Raw genomic sequence first — 22,212 nt, forward strand, 5'->3', positions numbered from 1 at the left:
CCTGCCACGTAGAACGATATCATATCATCTTAGATGACAATGGCACAATAAAAAGGGAGGCTCTTGTATAGTATACAACTAGTAGGAGATTTTTTAGTGCCAATTCAGAGCTTAAAATCTTTTTAGTGGATGTATTGGTGTGAAAGGTTCACTTTAATTCGGGATTGGTATGAATTCCCAGAAGTCCTCCTTAAGACACATGTTCAAGCCACTATTAGATCTGGATAGTGTCTCTAATGGTTAAATTATGATTTATTACATTGAATAGATCTTCAATGAGCAGCAACTAGTGGAGTTGTAGGAATCCGGGGTAGGCCAAAAAATGTCCCTCATCCACTCCCCTCCTTTACCGTTCAAAAAAGGGCTTGATGCTCTATGATTGAGAAGAAAAACAACACAAGACACAGCTCTCATAAAGCAATTGCTTGATTAAATCTGCACTCGCTCCAAGAGGACATATGAGAATCGTTGCTTCATATCTTGCAAGAGTTGACAATTAGATGGCTTCGAGCAGAAAAATATTAGTTAAAGAACCTCGTCATCAGCTTCATCATTGTCGTTTGCAATTGCATTTGCAGCACCACTCCCTGCCTTATGACTCCTCTTAGGATCAAAGGGGTCTACCACTATCTGCTCAGTCCCTTTAATTTCAGTTCGGCAAAATGGACATCCTTGTCCTTCTGAATCCTGAAATCAAAGTCATAAATTTCATCATTACCTCCCTAGATTTAAGAAAAATCATCACAGGGAGAATGACTTTCTCCGATTTCCCAATCGTCTGACTTCCTCAAGACTTATCAAAGGTCCGAGCGTAAGGAGGCTTTTATAGAAAGAGGAATTTATTTAAAAATTATCAGATATACCGAGTGAGGTGTCAAGTTAGCTCAAGGTTTTAACAGCTTTGCCGCCGAAGACGAAGTAGACAGGAAGAATCTCTTCCACAGCTTGGAGGGTCACAAAAGGAAGGTTCAAAACTCCAAGAGAAAAAATCCTTTTAAATCAAACAATTAAACAAAATATTTGCATAAAATTTAGAACTTTTTTTGTGTCTTAAAATATCTTTTTTCATTACAGTAAGCCAAAATACGATACAAATATTTAACAAGTCTACTTTACCTACTTTACCTCTACGAACTCCAAGAGACAATGGTGCTTGGAAGACAAGGTGCGTAGTGCAGTTTTTGATAAAATTCAGATATTAGTAATTTCAATAGAAGTAAAGTGAGCTCTTAATGAATCTTCAGTGAAACATTCGCTCCAAAATTCCCATTTTTATGCATCAAAAAGTCACTTTGAACTTTCTTTCCATCACAAAGATCCATGTAATTTCGTAACTTCTGAACTGTATTTTTCGAAATAGCAAAAACTGCACTTATGTGCACTGTCCTCCAAGTGCCTCAGTTAAAGTGGATATTTTGAAGAAGTGCCAAGTCGGATTTGATAAAAATTGAGTTTTTGAGGTAAAAGTAATCCTTAACCACCTTCCGTGTAGTTTCTCTTATCTCCTACAATATTTTCCCCCAGCGTTGACACATTTACATAATAAACGCTTCAATTGGGAAGAAGATTGTGTCAGCTTATTTTTCGGATTAAAGTAGCTGAGCTTTATAAATCAATTTGTTTATTTGTCCAAAAGATTCACAATAACCTGCAGCGACAAAACGCACATATCAACTACTCATGGCACGGTGCGTCTGAACGAGCTTAAATTTTTTGACGAGTCACAAGCAAAAACTCTTCAGGTTCTTGAAGTAGAGTGTCTACTGAGTCACTTAAGTCAAACAGAAAAAAATTTTGTCGAGCTCCTGGAAAATAAAGTCGATTTAAAGGTACTTTTGGGCTAAAATAGCCAAATTACCCATAGCAAGGCCTGTCATATTATTTCCGTAAGTCTCTAATATAGTGCAATAAAAATTTTACATAAAACAATAACCCAAAAAGATAAAAAAAAGGAAAAAAAAGGAAAACTTACCACTTGCCAGGATGTTAGACAAGGTGTACATAATAGGTGACCACAAGGTTCTATCCTGATATCTTTGTCATTCTCAGCGCAGATTTTACACAATTGAAACGTTGAGCCCATTTCACAATATAACTCATATTGTTCTTGAGTTACTTTAATATGGTCTTCAGGTGTTGGCTGGACAGCCCACGATAGATCAGGATTTACGTTACGTCCGTCAGGAAATAAGTAGCTGCAAATAGAAAAAGTGTTTTAGCACAATACTTCAATGGCAAAATCAAAGATTATCAATTACTTAGACTTGAGATAACTAAAATTGCTATTGGTTTTGAGACTAGCTGACTAAAGCCCTCACAATCTTATCTTATTATTTATGAAAACTAGACTAATCGTGGTTAAGTTCTCAATCCTTAATGCTGAGATGCCTTGGCATTTCCTTGATAGTCTAGGTAAATGGGAATTTTTGCTGTGAACCTCAAAGCTTCAAGGGCAAGGTGTAAGATTGACTAATCAAACTTTTTTGCTTCATTCTTCTTACTAGGACCAAAAGTAACAGGAAAATGCATGGAGGGATAATTTTTAGAAATTTCTGTTACTCAGGGCACCCTATTCTTTACTTTGTCAGGGTAGAAATGGGGGTCGTGGCTACTTTAACATGCTATGACTCCTAATGCAAAACATTTCGTATAAAGAAAGTTTTGGCCACACTCTGATATAAATCTAGGTGGAATACTTTGTCACCCAATATTCAACGATGATGAATGTTTGCTTTTTTTAATATTTTCGACATCGCAACCATAAATGCTTTTAAAATATATGAGGTCTAACATCCTATATTGAGCTGGTGCATCAAGAACAGGGTGTCAGGTCATTTTGGGAAATCCAAGGAAAATCCTGATTTTTGACTGCAAAATCCTGATTTTATAATTTTTTCAAATCCTGATTTTTTGCAGAGAAAAAGAGGCAAATGTAACTTCACAAAAATAGCTCAATTAAAAAATCCGATCAGACAACCAACTTTTTTCAAATCCTGATGAAATCGGGATTAAATCCTGATTGACCTCAAATCCTGATAGGATCAGGAAAATCGGGAAAATCCTGATGCTAGACACCCTGGGAAAAATTGTCCAAGATTATTTTTGAATGATGTTGTTGGCTGCCTGAGCCACCTTCGACTTGACCTCCAGAGCCGAAATTTAAGGCTAAAGAAAGATACACATACAGGGTGTTAGAAAAGTGCTCTCCCCCCCATCTAACTTTTTACCTAATTAGGGTAGAGATTTGAGACTTGGAGGACGTTCCTCGGTCGAAGGGTGTTATTTTTTGACCCCCCCCCCTGGAATTTCCAAGGGGCTCCCTTGGGAGGGGGCGGTAACGGACTCTTTAAATTTCAACCAGCCGTCATTTTGACAAGTTTGGTTTTTTTGAAAATCTAACGTCAAATTCGTTTTTCTTGTAACCCCATACACCCGAGTTTCAGGCAAATCCATCAACAAAAAACCTAGGTTTCAATTTTCGGCCATCTTGACCTATAACCGGCTGCCATTTTGAAACGGTTTAAGGTATTGACTTCGGGTTTGCGCGAAAAGTTTTCTTTTTTTATGCTCTTTCGAACGAGGTATCATAAGAGGGGTCTTCCTATTTAAAAATAAAAAGTTGGGGTCCGTCCCCCCCCCCCTTTCAGGGAGGTCAAAAAGTAGCTCCCTTTGACCTAAGAACGTCCTCCAGGTTTCAAATCTCTACCTCCATTAGGTTAAAAGTTAGATGGGGGGGTAAGGGACTTTCCTAACACCCTGTATTGCAATGGGTCTGGGCGGAATTAAGTTCACAGATAACAACACTGATAATGAAGAGGCATTTTAATTATGAAGAGCATCCGCCCAAAAAAAAAAGAAGAGAAGTCACCATTGTCCATCAAAGAGACAGAAAATTAAAGATAGCTTCAGACAGTTGTCAATTCTCAGTTGTCTATTCATTGCAAACAAAACCAAGTCATTAGTGAACACTGCTGAGGTGGATACAACTGAATATGTTACCATCTTTTACACGTGCCATATAAATCTAAACTTGTGTTCTTCATACTTGCTTTGCTAATACTCATCTTTTTATAGCATTGTGACAGAGCAGGATCTCAGACACTAACTTTTTCCAAAAAACAACGCTTGTCCAAAGCATGAGTTACAAGTTCATAAATATAAAAAACACAGTTTTTAACCGAGATATAAGCCATTATTTTTAAGGTAGGGATCTTTTCCATACAACGGAGAAAGATAAAAACCGGTCTTATAAAGAGTATCCGTACTTAAAAAATTAATAGCTTAAACTTTGTTTAAAAACTACATTTTTTATAGATGTCAGCCATAACAAATTTTTTATTTATATATTTATTAAGAATTTTTTGTCATCAAGTATTTTCCTTAAGACTTTACTTAAAAGTTTATTCCTAGACCGCAATAATTCATGATATCATTCAGTTTCCGGTGCTTATTAGAGTGATAGGAAAAAACTATGAAATGATGGGTGCTAAAATTTGAAAAAGGTGCCTTTAATATTATGATTTATAAGTTCTTATTAACTTAGTCATGAAGAGACTGGCCCAAATCGCCAAAATTACCAAAATAAATCTTCAATCCATACATTTTTTTCCCTATTGAGTAATGCTTTTTGTAAAAAGAAGGAAAGAAAAAATAATATAACATTGCAACATTTCTCTTTGCCTAATAATGATGTTTCATTCATTCACATACTTACATTCTATTTTTTAAAAACTTCATTCCAGTTTCTTGGCAGTAATGCAAAAATAAATGGAATGCAAAGAGAAAGTCTACAAAGTATGGAAGAGATTCTCTTGAGTAAGAAGAAACAATTGACTAGAAAACCGAAGTATTTCAAATACAGGTCTCCCAAATGCATGGGCAAATCATGTGACAATTATTTAAAAAAAGGAGATGATCCAGAAAGATTTACAGATGTAGTACATATTGTAGTGATCACGATATGAACTCTACAGCAGTAATAAGTTGAAATATTCGTTTCAATTTGGTACTAGTAGGGCTGTGCAAATATTCGCAATTCCGACTATTCGCGCCGCGAATATTCGCCGAATATTCGCTTGGTCTGCCTCGCGCACTATTCGCAAATTGCGAATAATCGCGCCGTCGCGAATAGTGAATTTTTGAACTGACATTTTCAAATATTGGCGTCGTCACGAGGAACGAATTTTCAAATATTTGCGCCATCAAAAATAACGAATTTCCGAGTGGCAATCGTGAAACGTTGTGAGGACCTGCGCAAGGCTTCCGCTTCCATCCAAGACATCGCGAACGGCGGATCTCCTTTGATCTTAACAGACTTAGCCGAATTTACGAACAGCGAGCGCAATTGCGACTGGCCCGCATATCTTGGTTGCTCCAAGAGTACCTTTTGTAATACTTACGAATTTTCACACTTAAAAAAGTCATTTCAAATTATTCGTTTTACTATTCGTAGCTGTGAATAATTGACTTAAATTATTCGCTACTCGCGAATAGTTGCCAAAACTATTCGCTATTCGCTTTGTTCGGAAAATTCACTATTCGCACAACCCTAGGTACTGGATAATTTATGTATGTTTGTTCACAAAAATTTGAGAGAAAAAAGTGAAATCGATGTATTTCAAAAATGGATCCCCATGTAAAAATTTCGGTGGGCAGGTCTAGGAAAGAAATTTGCTCGCTTAGCATTAAATTAATTCCTGAGAAGCAATACTGATGTTCAGATCTATTATGTTCAGTCCACCGAGAAAGGCTCAAAATCTATAAAGTACGTCAGTGACCATGATACATGTTATTTGCCAATTTGGAGATACTTACAAGCCTTCTCGATAACCATCTAACAGAGCTTGACATAGAGATTTATTTTGTGGAATGGTTTGAAGAATGTCACCATCTGCAGTGACATAACCAATAGCCCATTGTCCCAAGCGCGTACAACTTAACCTAAAAACATAGCTTCAAAAAAAATAAAAATAAAAATAAAAAAAACAATAAAAATAAAAATTAAAAAGGTAACCATAAAATTTTAAAAAATTAATTCTATTATCATAGAAGGGTAGTATCGATGAGATTTTCAAGAGAACAGAGATTTAGGCACAATAAAAGGACAGATGTGATATTTTAGGTGCATGTGTAACAAAACATAAATTATCGGAGCATTTTTGTTGCGATAATGTGAAATATGTGGTAATCCTGTCGTTTTGATGTCTAGAAAAAGAAAATTGACGGTAGACACCCAAAATTTTATGCAAACTTCCCAGCCTCCTCCGATTTATGATGTTGGTCAAAACGGCAGTTTTGGAGTGAGAGAATTAGTGGTCTCCCAGTAAGTTGCTCAAGAGTTGTTTTCCTTGTTTTTATCATCAGAGAATCAAAATTAAAACAAACGTTGTCTTGGAGGTCATGATACGGCCAAATCTAAGATGGCGGCCAAAAAATACCTCTTAAAGGCGAGAGCTGTTTGTCTCTCTTGAATCGAAGACCGCAAGTTCTGAGCTGTAATACCAGCTTAAAGTGTATTGCCAGATTTTTCCAAGAATTTCCAGGCAGCAAAAAATTTTCCATTCTTTTAGTGATGTTTCCAGGTATCTATTTTGCTTCTTGGAACTTTCCATTTGGTGAAAATGTGTAAGGAGAGGAAAAGAACATTAGGAGAACTTGTATTTTGTTCGGACACACTCGAAACATGTTGTGAGAACAAGCAACGATCGCATTTTTTTCAAAGTTGTTTTGTGTTGAGGGGGTAGGGCTGATTTTCACCCACACAACTTGGGAACAACTGAAGCAACATTGGTGTGCAACAACTGCAACGTGTTCAGAGCAAGTCGTTTTTATGTTGTTGCCCAAGACAATGCAGTTTTCTGACCTAAAATTCGAAGTTGCTTTCTCATTGGCTGTTCAGAATCGCGTAAAAGAAACAAGCCAAAAAAAAAAAAAAAACAGAAACAATTTGCAGTTCGAACAAAACTCGTCTGGATTAGGAAAAGCAGTGATACATAGGATATTAGCTGTAGAATAATGCGCTGCATATTTGAAAGAGAAAATGTTCTGGAATGAGTATCCCTTTGAAAGATGAAGAAGCACTTTTTACATTATGCTTTGCTGATGACCAAGTAATTCTCGCCCAAGATCTACGTGACTCGAAAGTTGGTGGCTGAGTATCGAAAATGGGGCCTTGAGGTAAATGTGAGAAAAACAGAGAAGTTGACCGTTGGCAGGAATCAGCAAAGCATAAAACTAGACAATAGGCGGCAAATTGGAAGCTGCAATGTTTACAAATATCTTGGAGTTCTTCTGACCCACGACAGAAGATTGCACCTGCCACCAATGACAGAAATATCGATGGTGAAAGTGCAAAAGTGCGTACCTCGATTTTTGACAGTTTTGAGTTAGCTCCATAAGCGTGTTATTGAAGATGTCGTCTATCTGCCAGTAAGAGATTATAATCGAAAAAAATCAGGTAGTCACCTAACACAGTAGAACTTTTTTCCCGTATCTCGGGCTGAAGAGCAGAAATAGGTATCTCGTTCTGGCCCCTTCATTTGATCCGGCGCGCCTTACACACACCATGCGCTCCTCAGCGTTTTCCGCCAAAAGCGCATACATCAGATGATTAGCCGTTCTGTGTTTTTATTTATTTTCAGGAATTCACTGGTTTTGAAAAGTTGTTAAATGCTCATCACTCAAAGGCCCTTCAGTATCATTTCCTCATGGGTACCTATTACCAGCGGCTCGCGACGTTTGTGTCCATTATTCGCTCTCTGGGCCAATGCAATTATGAACTGACGGTCAATCATAACAGTCGGTTGTATTAGAGTCAATCGAGTCATACCATGCTTCATTCACCATATTGCACCTACTAAAAAGCTTCTAAACAAGTTTTACGCATGAATAAACTGTATTTTTGATCTTAATGATCACGGGCAGGTTCAAACGGCTAATTGCAGAAATGTGTATCTCGATATCTACATATAATATCATTCTCCAATCATACAATGCTTGATCCGGCTGTATGAGATCAAACTAAAACTTCTGATAAGGGATTGTAAGCGTGAAACTCTCTTTTAGTTTTTAAATGATCAAAAGCCGCCAACCACAGGTTTAAAATACTAATGGCATAAATGCGTATCTCGTGATAAAGTGTCAATTCTTAGTGCCGAAATAGCGAATCTCGGCATTTCTACCATATTAACTAGCAGTTCGAGCAAATATTCAATATGCTGATGGAGTCTAAAAAGCATATTATTCTTGCTATCCTCAAGAAATATTACCCTTCTACTGACAATAAGGAGGAATGTAGACAGTTTTTTTACTCTCCTGGAAAATCGTGTTTTCCGCGATACGCACTTCTGCACTTTCATCATCGATATGCAGGGTTGGAGAGCATTCGCCATGTTAAATGAAGCTATTTGGGAGCAAAGAGTCTCCAATATCTACAAAGAGAACAAAAGAAGGAATATCACGATTGTCAAGAGTATAGTAACTTGAAGGGTGTAAGGTATGAGCGAAGAAACAGCGGACCAAGAAGGTTCTAGAGGCAACAGAGATGAACTTCTGGCGCAGATGCGCTGGTATTTCCAGAAAGGATTGCATCAGGAATGAGACGCTAGCAGAGATCATGGATGCCAAATAGACCATTAACAAAAAATAACTTTTTTGGTATGGTTATGTTCAGAGAATGGCAGGAGACAGATGGCTAAAGCAGGTCTTTGATTGGGTTCCTCCTGGATGAAGGCGCAGAGGGCTCCAAATGAGAGGTCGCAGGGATGGGATTCAAGCAGAAATGTTAAGATTCTCGATGCCCAAAGGGTTGTGGTTCGACAAAGGGCAGTGAAGGTTGGGTGTCGTAGAGCGCCAGGGAGTGCTATAAAGCGACTTATTTATATACATATATGGGTGGATTTCAGCTAATGGGATAAAATATGGGAAAAACGTGTAACTGGTTGCTCAAAACTTTCAATTTTAATATTTTCTCTCGATGTTTGGTTTTTTGCGTAGAAGCAGGTCACACCAACCACGAAAAAATTCCTCCGGAGATTTGAATAACTCTAAACCTTTTTTTCAATGTCCTAAACAGTGAAAATGTTAGTTTGGTGACGTGTAACTCGGAGGTAGTCCATGTATCAAATCGTTATATAAATAAACCAGGACCTTTTGCGAGCTTTGTGTAATTTTTTTTTAAGTCTTGAATGTATATGGTTTGATATAATATGCATTGAAACACCAGAAAACTATATTATTCAATTTATTTCGAGACTTGAAGCGTGAAACTCAATATTGTGTCAGTTTGGTGATGCTATGCGTTTTAGTTTGTGGCCACTCAAGAGATAGCGCTGGTGTGCTGATTAAGGCATGACTGAGTGCGGAAAAGGATAACGAACAGATGTGTGCATGATAAGTCCACCCAAATTCAGCATGATTTCAGTTTTTTCCATGGTTTTTGGAGTGTCTCACTTAGTCAATGTCAGTTTGATGACGCTGTTTCCCATCAAAATTTTTGGTGGAACATGTGAGCAAATATTATATAAATATTTTTTTCTTACATTTTTAGGTGGCCTTTCGACCTAACTTCAAAGATTCGTTTGATTTTGTTACTGTAAATTGGCAGAAAAAATTAATAACAAGAAAATGTCAGTTTAACTGACATGTCCAAACCAAACTGACATGTCAGGCTTGGTAAAGAAAAATAATCGTAAAGATATTGCGATATACGTAATTAAATGCTACAGTCTGGAGCTCTAAGATTACAGAAAAGTAGTCTTTGCTTGATATGGCCAAATCACTTTTCAACTTTTTTTCAGAACCATTTTCTCCCATTACCTGAAATCCACCCATATATACATACATACGGTAGGACATTGAGATGAAAAATGAACAGCCTTACCTTCCTGGCTTATTAATATACTTCTGCAACCTTGCTTTGACTTCATCGTAAGTAAGAAATGCTACGTAACCTGGATGTGTTACAGCTAAAATTTGCCAATTTCTCAGTAGAGATGTCCACGGTTGGAATAACCTAAAACAAATTTGTGTTTAAGAGATGAAAGTATTGAAAACATCGAATTATTTTGTACTTCCTCATGACACACGTCCGCCTTGCAAAGGTGTACGAGTACGCGGTTTCCAATGATAAACTCACTCTGTAACCTGAAGTTAAGTCTTCGAATTCTTTACTCCTCTGGCCCTTTCATTAGAAATTACGCAGCATATTTAGAGGGAGCTTACATTTTGTCTAAACAGCACCGAAAAGTTTTCATTCTCTGAAATTCTAAGGTGAGCCTATGATTTACATTTCCTCTGAATTCTCCGGTTTTTGTTAATTTTTCGTTGTAATGAGTCAGTTGCGCTGGTCACAGAATCTGGTTTTGATGCTTGATTTTTGTAGATTGGCTCAAAATAGTGAGATCTGTCCAAACAGTAACTTTCTACGTTCAATATTAGCCAAAATATCGCCCTTTGAATAGTCGGGTTCATAACAACATCCACCGCGGTGGTGACATCCTTGGTTTCTTCAACTTTGCTTTCATCCGAGTTTTACGTCACGTAACTGGTGCAAATGTGCGTCACCCTGACTGATGAAAGCAAAGTTGAAGAAACCAAGGGTGTCACTACTGCGGTGGATGTCGTTAAGAACCTGACTATTCAAACGGCGATATTCCGGCTAATACTGAACGTAGAAAGTTACTGTTTGGACAGATCTTATTATTTTGAGCTAATCTACAAAAATCAAACATCAAAACCAGATTCTGTGACCAGCGCAACTGACTCATTACGACGAAAAATTAACAAAAAACTGTGAATTCAGAGGAAATGCAAATTATAAGCTCACCCATGAATTTCAGAGAATGAGAACTTTTTGGCACAGTTTAGTCAAGTCTCAATCATTCTCACCATAAAAAAGTATTCCAATTATCAACTAACGATTCCTAAAAAAAATTCAGATTAGACTCACCTTTCCATGCCTAGGATTTTGTTCAAAAATTTCTCTGTAAGGGTTTCTTGGGTTTTGAGGAGAGGCAATTAGAATCAGGGTTCAGAATTCCCCAAAATCTCGATTTTCAGATCTCTTCCATGGTTAAAAAGGTTGTACCTCTTTAGTTAGGAGCATTTCAGCACACCAATCTTCGGGAGCCTTTCGTGAGACTTTAAAAGATCCCTCTAAATATACTGCGTGACTTCTAATGAAAGGGCCAGAGAAGTAAAGAACTTGAAGACTTGACTTCAGGTTACTAAGTGAGTTTATCATTGGAAACCGCGCACACCTGTGTCATTAACAAAATATTTGCGTCGGGGCAATTTTTGTTTACCAACTTAGAATGAAGTATCTAAAAATACTGATTTTATGAACGCCATACCGCTCAAACGATGTCTCCTAGAGACGAAATAAAAAAGAACTCCAAGATGGCAATTTATTTGACCTTGCATAGCTCTACATAACCTCTTAATTACACCTCTTGCCAAAAGAGCAAGAAGCTTTGAACGGAGGACTTTGAACTTTGAACGCAACTTTGAAAGGAACTCTATGCATCAACTTGGTCTACCTCACTCTCTTTCAAACAACTTAGAACTGTTGGTGAGTTACCGAAAAATTCCGGTTTTTTTGGGGTCCCCAGGATATGTGCAGATTTTTATGAACAGTGGTAGAGATACGAAGGATGTCCCACAAACACTGTCGGAAATTTTAAAGAAATTGTGCAAAAAAAAGGATTTCATACGTCGTTTCATAAAATTCAATTAATTTTGACCTTTTGGCTCTCAATTAACAATTTTATTCAGGTTTTCCTTGTTACCATCCTGAGACTCCTGAGAGTTGTTCAGTAGCAATAGCAAAGTAGGATCCCTCTCTAAATTCATACCTACCGTCATGTTCATTACAGCATTTCAATGCTGTCTAGGGTTTTGCAGCTTGCTGACGAGTTAGTAGTTTTTGTTGCTCGTATAATTTATGCTTTTACAATGTTAATATGTTTACATTTTATTAGTGAGGATACACTCAGTTTTGTTAAAAGAGTAAAAAGTTCAGCAAACTGAACATCGGTGGTTTTCTGGGATTAAAATTCGCTATTATCAATTCAGGTAAGGGATAATAATCCTTGTAAGATCGGAAAAATCAGTATGACGAATCGAAACAGACTTCTCGACGTAAAATTTCAATTGTGCGTGTAAAAATAAATAAAGCATCGATATGCTGAACACATTTGCAAAACAACCAGAAGCCCATGGCAACATCAATTCAACAAAAAAACGGCGAATATTAGAGGGGATTTTGGTCCGATTGCCCCCCCCCCCCCCCCGGGAACCCGGTAACTCGGAAACCGTCCCTACGCTTATCTTGAAATTTTTCTCAGAGCTTTAGGTCATTAAAAGCTTAAATTTCAAACACCGTTCCACGGCCGAGTCGACTGCCCAAAAAGCCGGTCATCTTTTGGAGAGCTTCATGGAAAATTTGAGCAATTTTCAACTCTGAGGGGTAGTTTTAGGCCTCAAAAATTCACCATATGCCTAAAATCGGCGGTATTAGTGTTCGAGTACTTTGAACAACCATATCTAAGAAACCTACAGGCATTATAACTATCATGGAATTTCCTTTCAATGATACGAGGGGCGTTCAATAAGTAAGTATCCCGCCTCTCTAAAATCAATAAAAATGGACCAATTTTAAAAAAAACTTGGGCTCAAAATCTTCCTTAGAATATACTGAGTTCAACAAAACAAACCGCAACAAAATCGGACTATATGCGGCCGAACGCGAGCCGTTTGAACGCGCCGTGGCGCTCGACGCTCCCGCCGAATCCGCGGGGATTTGAAGTCCGCGACAGAAGAAGAGCTTCTCTGCCAAAGCCTCAGTCGTTCATCACTGACGAAAAATCAAATAAGTTTTTGTTGAATAAGGGACTTACCTCACTTCTCCACATAACCAGCTCGATCCAAGCAGGTCTGATACTGAGACTAAGAGAATAGCTTTTGGATGCCACGCGCGTAGAAGTCTTTCAGCTGACCGGGGATGAAAGAGTGGACGGCTTGTTTGACCTCTTCCACTGATTCAAAATTAACTCCCTCGAGTTCAGATTTCAGAAACGGGAATGAATGGTGGTCCGGTTTGCCATTTAGTATCGTATCTCAAATATGAACTCGGAGGAGTTAATTCTGAATCAGTGGAAGAGGTCAAACAAGCCGTCCACTCTTTCGTCCCCGGTCAGCTGAAAGACTTCTACGCGCGTGGCATCCAAAAGCTATTCTCATAGTCTCAGTATCAGACCTGCTTGGATCGAGCTGGTTATGTGGAGAAGTGAGGTAAGTCCCTTATTCAACAAAAACTTATTTGATTTTTCGTCAGTGATGAACGACTGAGGCTTTGGCAGAGAAGCTCTTCTTCTGTCGCGGACTTCAAATCCCCGCGGATTCGGCGGGAGCGTCGAGCGCCAAGCCCCGCCTTAAAATTAAATCGAAGTGATTTCTGCAATTTTTACGTAAAAGCGAACACAATTTGGTAAATTTCCCCGTTTTATTGTTTCTTTACGATAATTTGAACCGGAGTTATGATTTTTTGAAAATAGGTCAAATTTGACCTTTGACCTATCATAACTCGGTCAAAAATTGAGATATTGATCTGCGGTTTGCGCCAAAATTCTTAGTTTTCTATGTTCTTTCGAATGAGGTATCACAAGATAGGGGTTGCTATTTGAAAAAAAAAGTTGGGGGGCCCCTGTCCCCCCCTGAGGGGGGGGCCCAAAATTTTGACCCCCTCAAAAGATGGTCCCTTTTGAGATAGGAACATTCCCAAAGTTTCACTTCCCTACCTCAATTCGTTCAAAAGTTAGAGGGGGGGTCGGGGACTTTTCGCTCACCCTGTATAGTCCGATTTTGTTGCGGTTTGTTTTGTTGAACTCACTGAACTCAGTATATTCTAAGGAAGATTTTGAGCCCAAGTTTTTTTTAAAATTGGTCCATTTTTATTGCTTTTAGAGAGGCGGGATACTTACTTATTGAACGCCCCTCGTATAACGGACCTTTATACCGGTAATTTGCCTATGTTAGCCCTGATATACATTTAAATCGATTTGATTTCCAGTAGCTGAACAAAATCGTTCTCCTTTTGGCTCAAATGACTTGGCGGACGCTTCACTTCTAGAATCTGAAGAATTTTTGCTTTTGACTCTGCAAAAAATTTAAACTCGTTCCGGCAAACCGTGCTGGGAGAATGTTACGAACAATCGACGAAATCGTGCGATGTGGCCACTTTGGAGGGAAGAAGGGGGCATTTCAAAAAGAACACGGTAAATCTTGTTATTTTTCTCGTAAAGTACTTCAAAAACTGTGCTACTCCAGAAAATGTCAAAGCCGTAACAAAAATTTAAAGGTAGAAAAAAGACACACCGTGCGGGGAGATTGTTGGGGAAAATCGGCAAAATTTCACGACCCAAGGCCACTTTCAGGGAAAGAGAATTTTAAAATGGGCGAGGATAATTGGGTTATTTTTCCCGTTAAGTCCTCTAAAAAGTGTGTTACCTCCAAAAATTTCAAAGCCGTAGCGACATTCAAAAGGGGGGAAAAATTCGCGAAATGACGGGAAAACGCGTCTCTGCACGCCACGCTCGCAACCCCCCCCCCCCTTGGTACCTTGTTTGAAAGAAGATATGAAAAGAAACTATTTTGCTTAAACCCGAAGTCATTATCTCAAACCGTTTCAAAGTGGCAGCCGGTTAAAGGTCAAAATGGCCGAAAATTGACAACAAGGTTATTTCTTTTTTAAAGAAAAAAAATAATTTTTGGCTACTTTGAACTTAAACCGGCCGCCATTTTGAAACGGTTTGAGATAATGACTTACGGTTTGCGCAAAAAACAGATGTTATTTCGCTCTTTCGAACAAGGTATTAAAAGGGAAGTCTTTCCATTTGGGGAGAAAAGTTGGTTTCGTTGGGTCCTCCCCCTGATCGGGCCCCTTAGCAAATTTTTGGGGGGTCAAAAAGTAGCTCCCTTTGACCTAAGAACATCTTCCAAGTTTCAAATTTTTACTTAAATAAGATGAAAAATTAGAGGAGGGCAAGAGGACTTTATGGATACCTTGTCCTGTTGTATGTATCGCTATCGATGGTGAAACTACATGCAACGTAACTCGGAAAACCTGAGTTTTCAGGAAAAACTGTCTTCGTTTTTTATTGATGATCGTTAGAAGGTAATATTTCTTGAAAATAGAACTGATCAGTTGCTTTTCACTACCCCTTAAGCATTTTAGAAAATAGCCCCAATAAACAGGAAATACAGAGGAAAAACCGAGTTATTTGTTTTGCAAATTAGAAACCAACATTATTACCTCGAGACATGTAATTTTCGAATTAAGGTTTTGAGCCTGTTACTTGAAGATTTTGATCGATTTTAGGCTTAGCGTAGAGTCATATTGAACAGTGTGCTTAAATTAATGCTTTTAAGCTTCTATTGATCCTACAGCTGGACCAGTCATCATGTCTTTATTAATCACAATACTTGTAAACGCCATGACTGATTAACCTAATACCTCTATTAATAAAAAAGGTAGAGGACCCCGCACACTCCTTATGGGAATGTGCACCACGATTGATTTTTAATTTTTATATTGCATTCAATTCATCCCAAGATGCTGACCAAAAGTTATCATTGCACCAACTTTCTACGATGTACCGTTTTTGCACAATACGCCCGGAACGCTTCAATTATTCGGCGATAAAGAGTCAGAAAGGTTCCTCATTTCAGCACTCGAGTGAACGATTGACGGTGTGTCAACAAGGAAATCAGGGGAACTCCAGCATTGAGCGGCAGTCTTATCTCGGATTCTGCACGCTTTTTTGCTTGACCATCCAAATCAGATTTGTGATGAGCATAAGAACAGGAAAGTCGGAGAAAAACAGTGAACGTCAACCGGACGAGAGCGGGAGAGTGATAGCCCCAGAGTAGGCAGAAATAGATAAGAAGACACACTCGCTACGTTTTTCCTTATTCACATCAGACTTGTTCTCGAATGCCTTGTTACTTTTAACCCTTTATTGTCGAATAATTGAGGCGTTCCGGGCGTATTGAACGAAAACGGTGCATCGTAGAAAGTTGGTGGAATGATCACTTTTAATCAGCATCTTGAGATGAATTAAATGCAGTAAAAAAATTAAAAATCGATCGTGGTGCACTTTCCCATAAGGAGTGTACGGGATTCTTCCCTTTTCCTGGTGGACAAGTCGCCTTCGAATACAAGCGTATGCGACATCCATGACACCTCTTGTCCGCATTTAACATCTGTCACACACCTACTTGTCACTCCCTCAAGTGGTTCTGTGGCCCGTGGCTGCCTTCCTCATCTCGACTGTGGCCTTCAGCAGAGCATCTAGTGTATGCTTTACATTCATGGATGAACTACATTAAAAAAGTCTTCTAAAAGTAGAGAGACTTAGTGCAAAGGAGTCAAAAGCGCATTATTTTCCAGCCAAGCGCGTGGATGAGCGCGATTGATGCTGTTTGTTATGGCATGAACAGGGTAGAAGGGGGGAGGAGGTGCCATATTTTTGATATTTTTGCTCATCCGATGTTTTTGGATGAAAATGTATGTCTTGGAGGAATACGGGTTGACTTGTTTCTTCCGTTTGGTCCTACAGAGAAAAGTATATAATTGAGATTTTTGTTAAAAATTGGGGAGCACCAATTCCATTTGAGAAAAGATTCACTAAAACTCTCTGCACCTGTCCCGAACAACAGGACTTACTTATTTATCTTTCAAGACAAATCCCATCTTGATATACCTGAACCAGATAAACCTTTCCATTTGTCTTGGCTATATGCTCGTATTTCTCCTGAGTACGATAACTTTGTGACCACACGAGACAAATGAATTACGAATTAGCACTGAGATATGTGATATTTTAACTAAATTTGGGTAACTTCCCGATTTTTTTCTACAAAAATATTTTAATAGCCGATGAAGGACATCTACAACTCATTCATACAGCTAACTTAACCCCAACAAAAATCGAGATCGCGGTTTGGTAGTTTCACCATCGATATATACTTTGAGAGAACTTAAGGACAGTCCGTGTGCATTTCTTCTGACTTTAGAAAATTATTTGTTTTTCATGCAGCATATTTTTTATCCTTTTAACCATTGTTCTATTTATGGACGAGGTAAGTGGAGATGCGTTTTGAGATAAGGTTCATGGGATAATAATGATTAATTTTGAGCTTACCGTGTGAAGACGTCGAATTCAAAATTTGAAATATAATCATTGCATGTAAGATCTATTGTTGATTTTAGGGCCATTGCTTCTAAACCTGAGGTAATTGAGTGGACTTCATTCAGAGCTTGTCTGAAAATTTTCCAAGGAACTAGAGTGCTAAAAACAAACAGAATAAACAGATTGATAAGCAGGCAAATATTGAATACCAAATTAATTTTCATCTCGTTCACCTCTACATCTCTACAAATAATTTAAACGCAAGAACAAAAAGAATATCTCAAACTAGGAGAGTTCATTGCTTTCTCTCTCCCCCCCCCCCCCAAGAAAAGAAACCGGTGCGGAGCGCCTTTTAATTTGAAGGGGGATTTCTCTCTCCCGAATGTACGCTTTGCGCCCGTTTAGAAAGTGGTTACAAAGGTTTGGTTGATTTGCTTACTTCTAAGGGACCCGCGCATCCACCGCGCAAGGAGTATATTTTTTGAAGGATGAGCATCAACTCAGCGGTAGTTTTAGTGTGGCTTAGTTGATGGTTGACACGGTTACAAAGGATGTGTGTTCTCTCCTTCGCAGCTCTTGGGTGATGCTTAGTCCACTTCGTCAGCAAGGTTCTGACTTTCCTATTAAGCCCCTCAAGCTCCGTGTCAGACCACGGGACAACGCCAAATGAGTAGGCTAACGCAGGAATGGCGAAGGTGTTGATTGCCTTGGTCATATGTTTCGAGTTTAGAGGCGTCTTAAATTTCGCACTCAGCCGATCAACGAAGGTGTTAACCAGGTGCTCATTGACTCTCACCTCCTTGATGGAAGAATTCTGCCACATTCCAATTATTATTATTCATATTCCTCCTTTATTCACTTAATTTTTATATTAAGGTACAAATCAGGTACACCTTATCGCGGGCCTAAACAATAGGCCTTAGCATCAAGGGGTGGGGGAGGGGGAAGAACGCTTAATGAGTGGAGAGAGGGGTAGTAAGTCAAACAGATATATGTACACGTTTTACATATTTACACGCCACTGAGTGGTAGCGGTGGGGGAATAATAACCCAGGTGGTTGGAGGCGTTGCTCCAATCACTGATGAGTTACTACATATAAAAAGAAGAAAAAAATTAATAAAATAATAAGTCAATACAAATACTAATACTACTAAGGCTACCTTTCTTCTGGTTTACACTGTTTCGAACTTACTTAATGAGCTTAATGATAATTGTATGATACAAACTACGATAATATAGGATCTATAACTATAAAAAATAACAATGTACACTTCGCACTCAAGTCAGCACTTTTCTGAGGATTGCCGCTGTACCCAATACTGCTGTTTTCTGGATGCTTGCAATTGAGATCCTGCCAGGTATTCCCTTGATGAAGCCTGCCGACGCATTTGATATCACACCGGTTGCTCCTTCGACAACTGGCACAGTCTTGGTCTTGCACCTCCACATCCTTTGTACTCCTATCTCAAGCTCAAGGCTTTTGTGCTTTAAGCGCTTTTCGGCTTCCTTCTGCACCACGTTGCAGTTCATGGGAATAGAGACGTCAATTAAAGGGCAGGGTCCATCTCGCTGCTTCGCGATTATGTCAGGCCAATTTGCTTTCACCTCTGGGTCGGTTCGCACCTACATCTTCCATAATATCCTAATGCTCCCGTCTAATGTTTGCCTGGTAGTGTTTTCTTGCTTCGCCAGTTAGGGGCATACCGAAACAACGTGGTCAATCATTTCATCGTAGCGGCCGCACATCCTGCACTTTGTTGTGCCGAGGATTTTATAGATTTTGACACTACGATACCGTGTTGCCAGGGCTTGATCTTGAGCTGCTACTATTAGGCTTCTTGTCTCCCCTTTCAGGTGTCCGTTTGTTAGCCATAATACTGACTTAGCTGTATCTATTTCTCTCTTTGCAATCGTTTTGGGATATTGTCCGTGCATTGGCTTCTGCTTCCATTTCTCTTCAAAGTTGCGGCTGATCTATTTCTTAGCCTCCTTGGTCCTCTTTTCTGGTGCAATAACCGCTGTGTGGACAACATTCTCCTCTGCAGAGTGATTGTCGGCCTGTTTTCCAATGGCCCCTTTGGCTGGGGCTTTTCGATCTTTTCCCAACACCATCCTGATGTAAGGATCTTCTGCTGCTTTCTCTTCTAAATAATGTTTCATATTCATCAGGCAGGACTTGAACGCAGTTTCTACTTGCCTAACGCCTCTCCCTCCTTTTTTCCTTGTCACGTAGAGTCTGTAAACGTCCGCTGGTGGGAGATGCAGCTTATGAGTGATCAGCGCTTTCCGTGTTTTCGTGTCAATGGCTCTTATATCTTTTTTGGACCATTCCACTATACCGAAGCTTTACTTCAATACTGGAGGAGCAAACGTACCAATCGCGGTCATCTTATTGTTGGCCGATAGCTCGGTTTACAGAACTGCCGCACTCTCCTCAGATATTCTTTCCGGAGTCTATCCTTCATTTTACAGTGCGCTATGTTGTCGCTCTCATCCACACCAAGGTATTTGTAGATTTCACCTTCTTGTAACCGTTTGATTTCCAGACCCGGTTCTATTTCAATATTTTCACTATAAGAATAAATACCATCAGTGAACACTGCTTTGGCCCATTTCTCTGAGCCAAACTCCATACATATATGGGTGGATTTCAGCTAATGGGATAAAATATGGGAAAGACGTGTAACTAGTTGCTCAAAACTTTCAAATATAATATTTTCTCTCAATGTTTGGTTTTTTGCGTAGAAGCAGGTCTCATAAACCACGAAACATTCCTCAGGAGATTGGAATAATTCTAAACCTTTTTTTCAACGTGCCAAACATTGAAACTGTCAGTATGATGACGTGTAACTTGGAGGTAGTCAGGGTATCAAATCGTTAGATAAATAAACCAGGACCTTTTGCGAACTTTGTCTAACTTTTTTTAAGCCTTGAATGTACAGGGTGATCCAGACCACCCGTCCACTATCTTTTTCTCGAAAACGGCGGAGAATTGAGCTTCGGGACAAAAACTTTCACAGGGTTATTCGACCCCAAAGAATCGAATGAAAATATTTTCAGCCCCCCAAATGGGCCCTTGGGGGATTTTTGGGGGGAGCCCCCCGTTTTTCGCAATTTTCAAATAGGAAGGGTATGTTTTGACTTTGGATTCGGAATCTACGGCAAAAATAAGAACATTATGCTCTTTGCACTTTTTCCCTAAACCCCCATGTTTTGGAGTTATAGGGCATTTTCGGGCGTTTTTGGGGCACTTTTCAATTCGATGCTGTAAGCGGCCAATATATCCAAATTTCAAAATCTAAAAATCTCCTGAGAGGAGAGGTCAATACCTTTTTATTGATGTGTCATATGACCCCTGTTGCTCCGAAATTTTGGGGGCCACGACCCCCAAAAATGTTGGGGCTTTGGAGGGGCGTAAGTCGAAAATTTCAAATAGCAAGGCTGTGTTTTGATTTCAAATTTGGATTCTACGCGAAAAATTACATAGAATTGATAGGGCGCATGACCTGTTTGCTCCAAATTACTGAAGAACCCCATTTCCCCAAAAGAAGCCGTGTATTTTTGGAGGAAATACGGGGCAAAAAAAAGTTTGAGACAACAGGCCATGCGCCATATCAATTCTATGTAATTTTTCGCGTAGAATCCAAATCTGAAATCTAAACATAGCCATGCTATTTGAAATTTTCGACTTACGGCCCTCCAAAGCCCCAAAATTTGGGGGGGGGGGGTCGTGGCCCCCAAAATTTTGGAGCAACAGGGGTCAAATGGCACATCAACGAAAAGGTACTGACCTCTCCTCTCAGGAGATTTTCAGATTTAGAAATTTGGATATTTTGGCCGCTTACAGCATCGAATTGAAAAGTGCCCCAAAAATGCCCTATAACTCCAAAAAATGGGGGTTTAGGGAAAAAATGCAAAGAGCATAATATTCTTATTTTTTGCCGTAGATTCCGAATCTAAAGTCAAAACATACCCTTCCTATTTGAAAAACGCGAAAAACGGGGGGCTCCGGCTCCCCCCCCCCCTCCAAACCCCCCTTAGGCTCATTTTGGGGGGCTGAAAATATTTTCATTCGATTCTTTGGGGTCGATTAACCCTTTGAAAGTTTTTGTCCCGAAGCTCAATGGAGATGTTGCATGTGTGAGGAATTTGCGATTTTACTGTTGATTCTTTGGGAAAACTGAAGGGGGAGTAAACTTTTGGTATCAGTGTTGCATACGTGCGTATTTGGAGGCGCTTGATCTAATGGGAACGCCAATGAAGAGGATTTAATCAAGAATAATACTTTTGGAGCTGCCGGTTCCTTTTCCATCCTTTCATTTTTATACCAGCACAACCATGAGATCTAAGTATTTTTATTGCATCCGATAATCCATATTATTCGCAATGCAGGATGTTCCATCTATGCTGTGGGATTAACTGAACCTTTGAAGAGGCGAATTAGAGCATACAATCCTGTTAAACTCTATGTTGAGTCTTTAATCAGTCAACATCGGCAAAGAATAGGTTTGAAACAGTAATTTGCCAACCATGTATCTCGGAATTCAGAGTTGGACCGTAATTCCACAAACACATAAATCGGGTTTTCGGCCATTTCTCCTGACAGACGAGAATATTATTCAAAATGATGATAGAGTCTTATAAAGCATCTTATGCTTGCTGTCTTCAAGAATTATTTTCCCTCTATAGAGGGTATACCTTCAAAGATGAGGAATGTTGAGAGTATTTTCTCTCTCCTGAAAAATCACGTTTTCCGAGTTATGTGATTGCCGAAGTACACCGTCGATATACGATGTCACATATCCTTTTAACTACTGAAATGCAATATGCTTACTAATGCAAAGACCTTTGTGGTACCGATCATTTGGAAACATCAGATATTGTTGAGGCAGCTGGGTGAAAACTTCGGAACAACTGATATGCTCTTAACCGTGGGTTTTTTTCTTGTACAATATTCTGGCTTTCAATATAAAACCACGAAAGAATCAACATTACCGGTATTATCAGACTAAGAAGAGAAGA

General features: G+C 39.1%; 1 protein-coding gene across 1 annotated transcript in view; it reads right to left on the minus strand.

Annotated features, from left to right (window-relative positions):
* The window catches only part of Cbl (E3 ubiquitin-protein ligase CBL), a 42,154-nt gene that overhangs the window by 11,001 nt on the left and 8,941 nt on the right, over positions 1 to 22,212 (minus strand). Inside the window, exons 2-6 of the mRNA XM_019056394.2 lie at positions 17,202 to 17,348; positions 9,881 to 10,012; positions 5,815 to 5,952; positions 1,973 to 2,195; positions 535 to 687 (exon numbers count right to left, since the gene is read on the minus strand). Coding sequence (XP_018911939.1) covers positions 535 to 687; positions 1,973 to 2,195; positions 5,815 to 5,952; positions 9,881 to 10,012; positions 17,202 to 17,348 — 793 coding nt within the window. The remainder of the gene's footprint in view (positions 1 to 534; positions 688 to 1,972; positions 2,196 to 5,814; positions 5,953 to 9,880; positions 10,013 to 17,201; positions 17,349 to 22,212) is intronic.

Source organism: Bemisia tabaci, chromosome 1, assembly GCF_918797505.1.
Source record: "Bemisia tabaci chromosome 1, PGI_BMITA_v3".
Taxonomy (NCBI): domain Eukaryota; kingdom Metazoa; phylum Arthropoda; class Insecta; order Hemiptera; family Aleyrodidae; genus Bemisia; species Bemisia tabaci.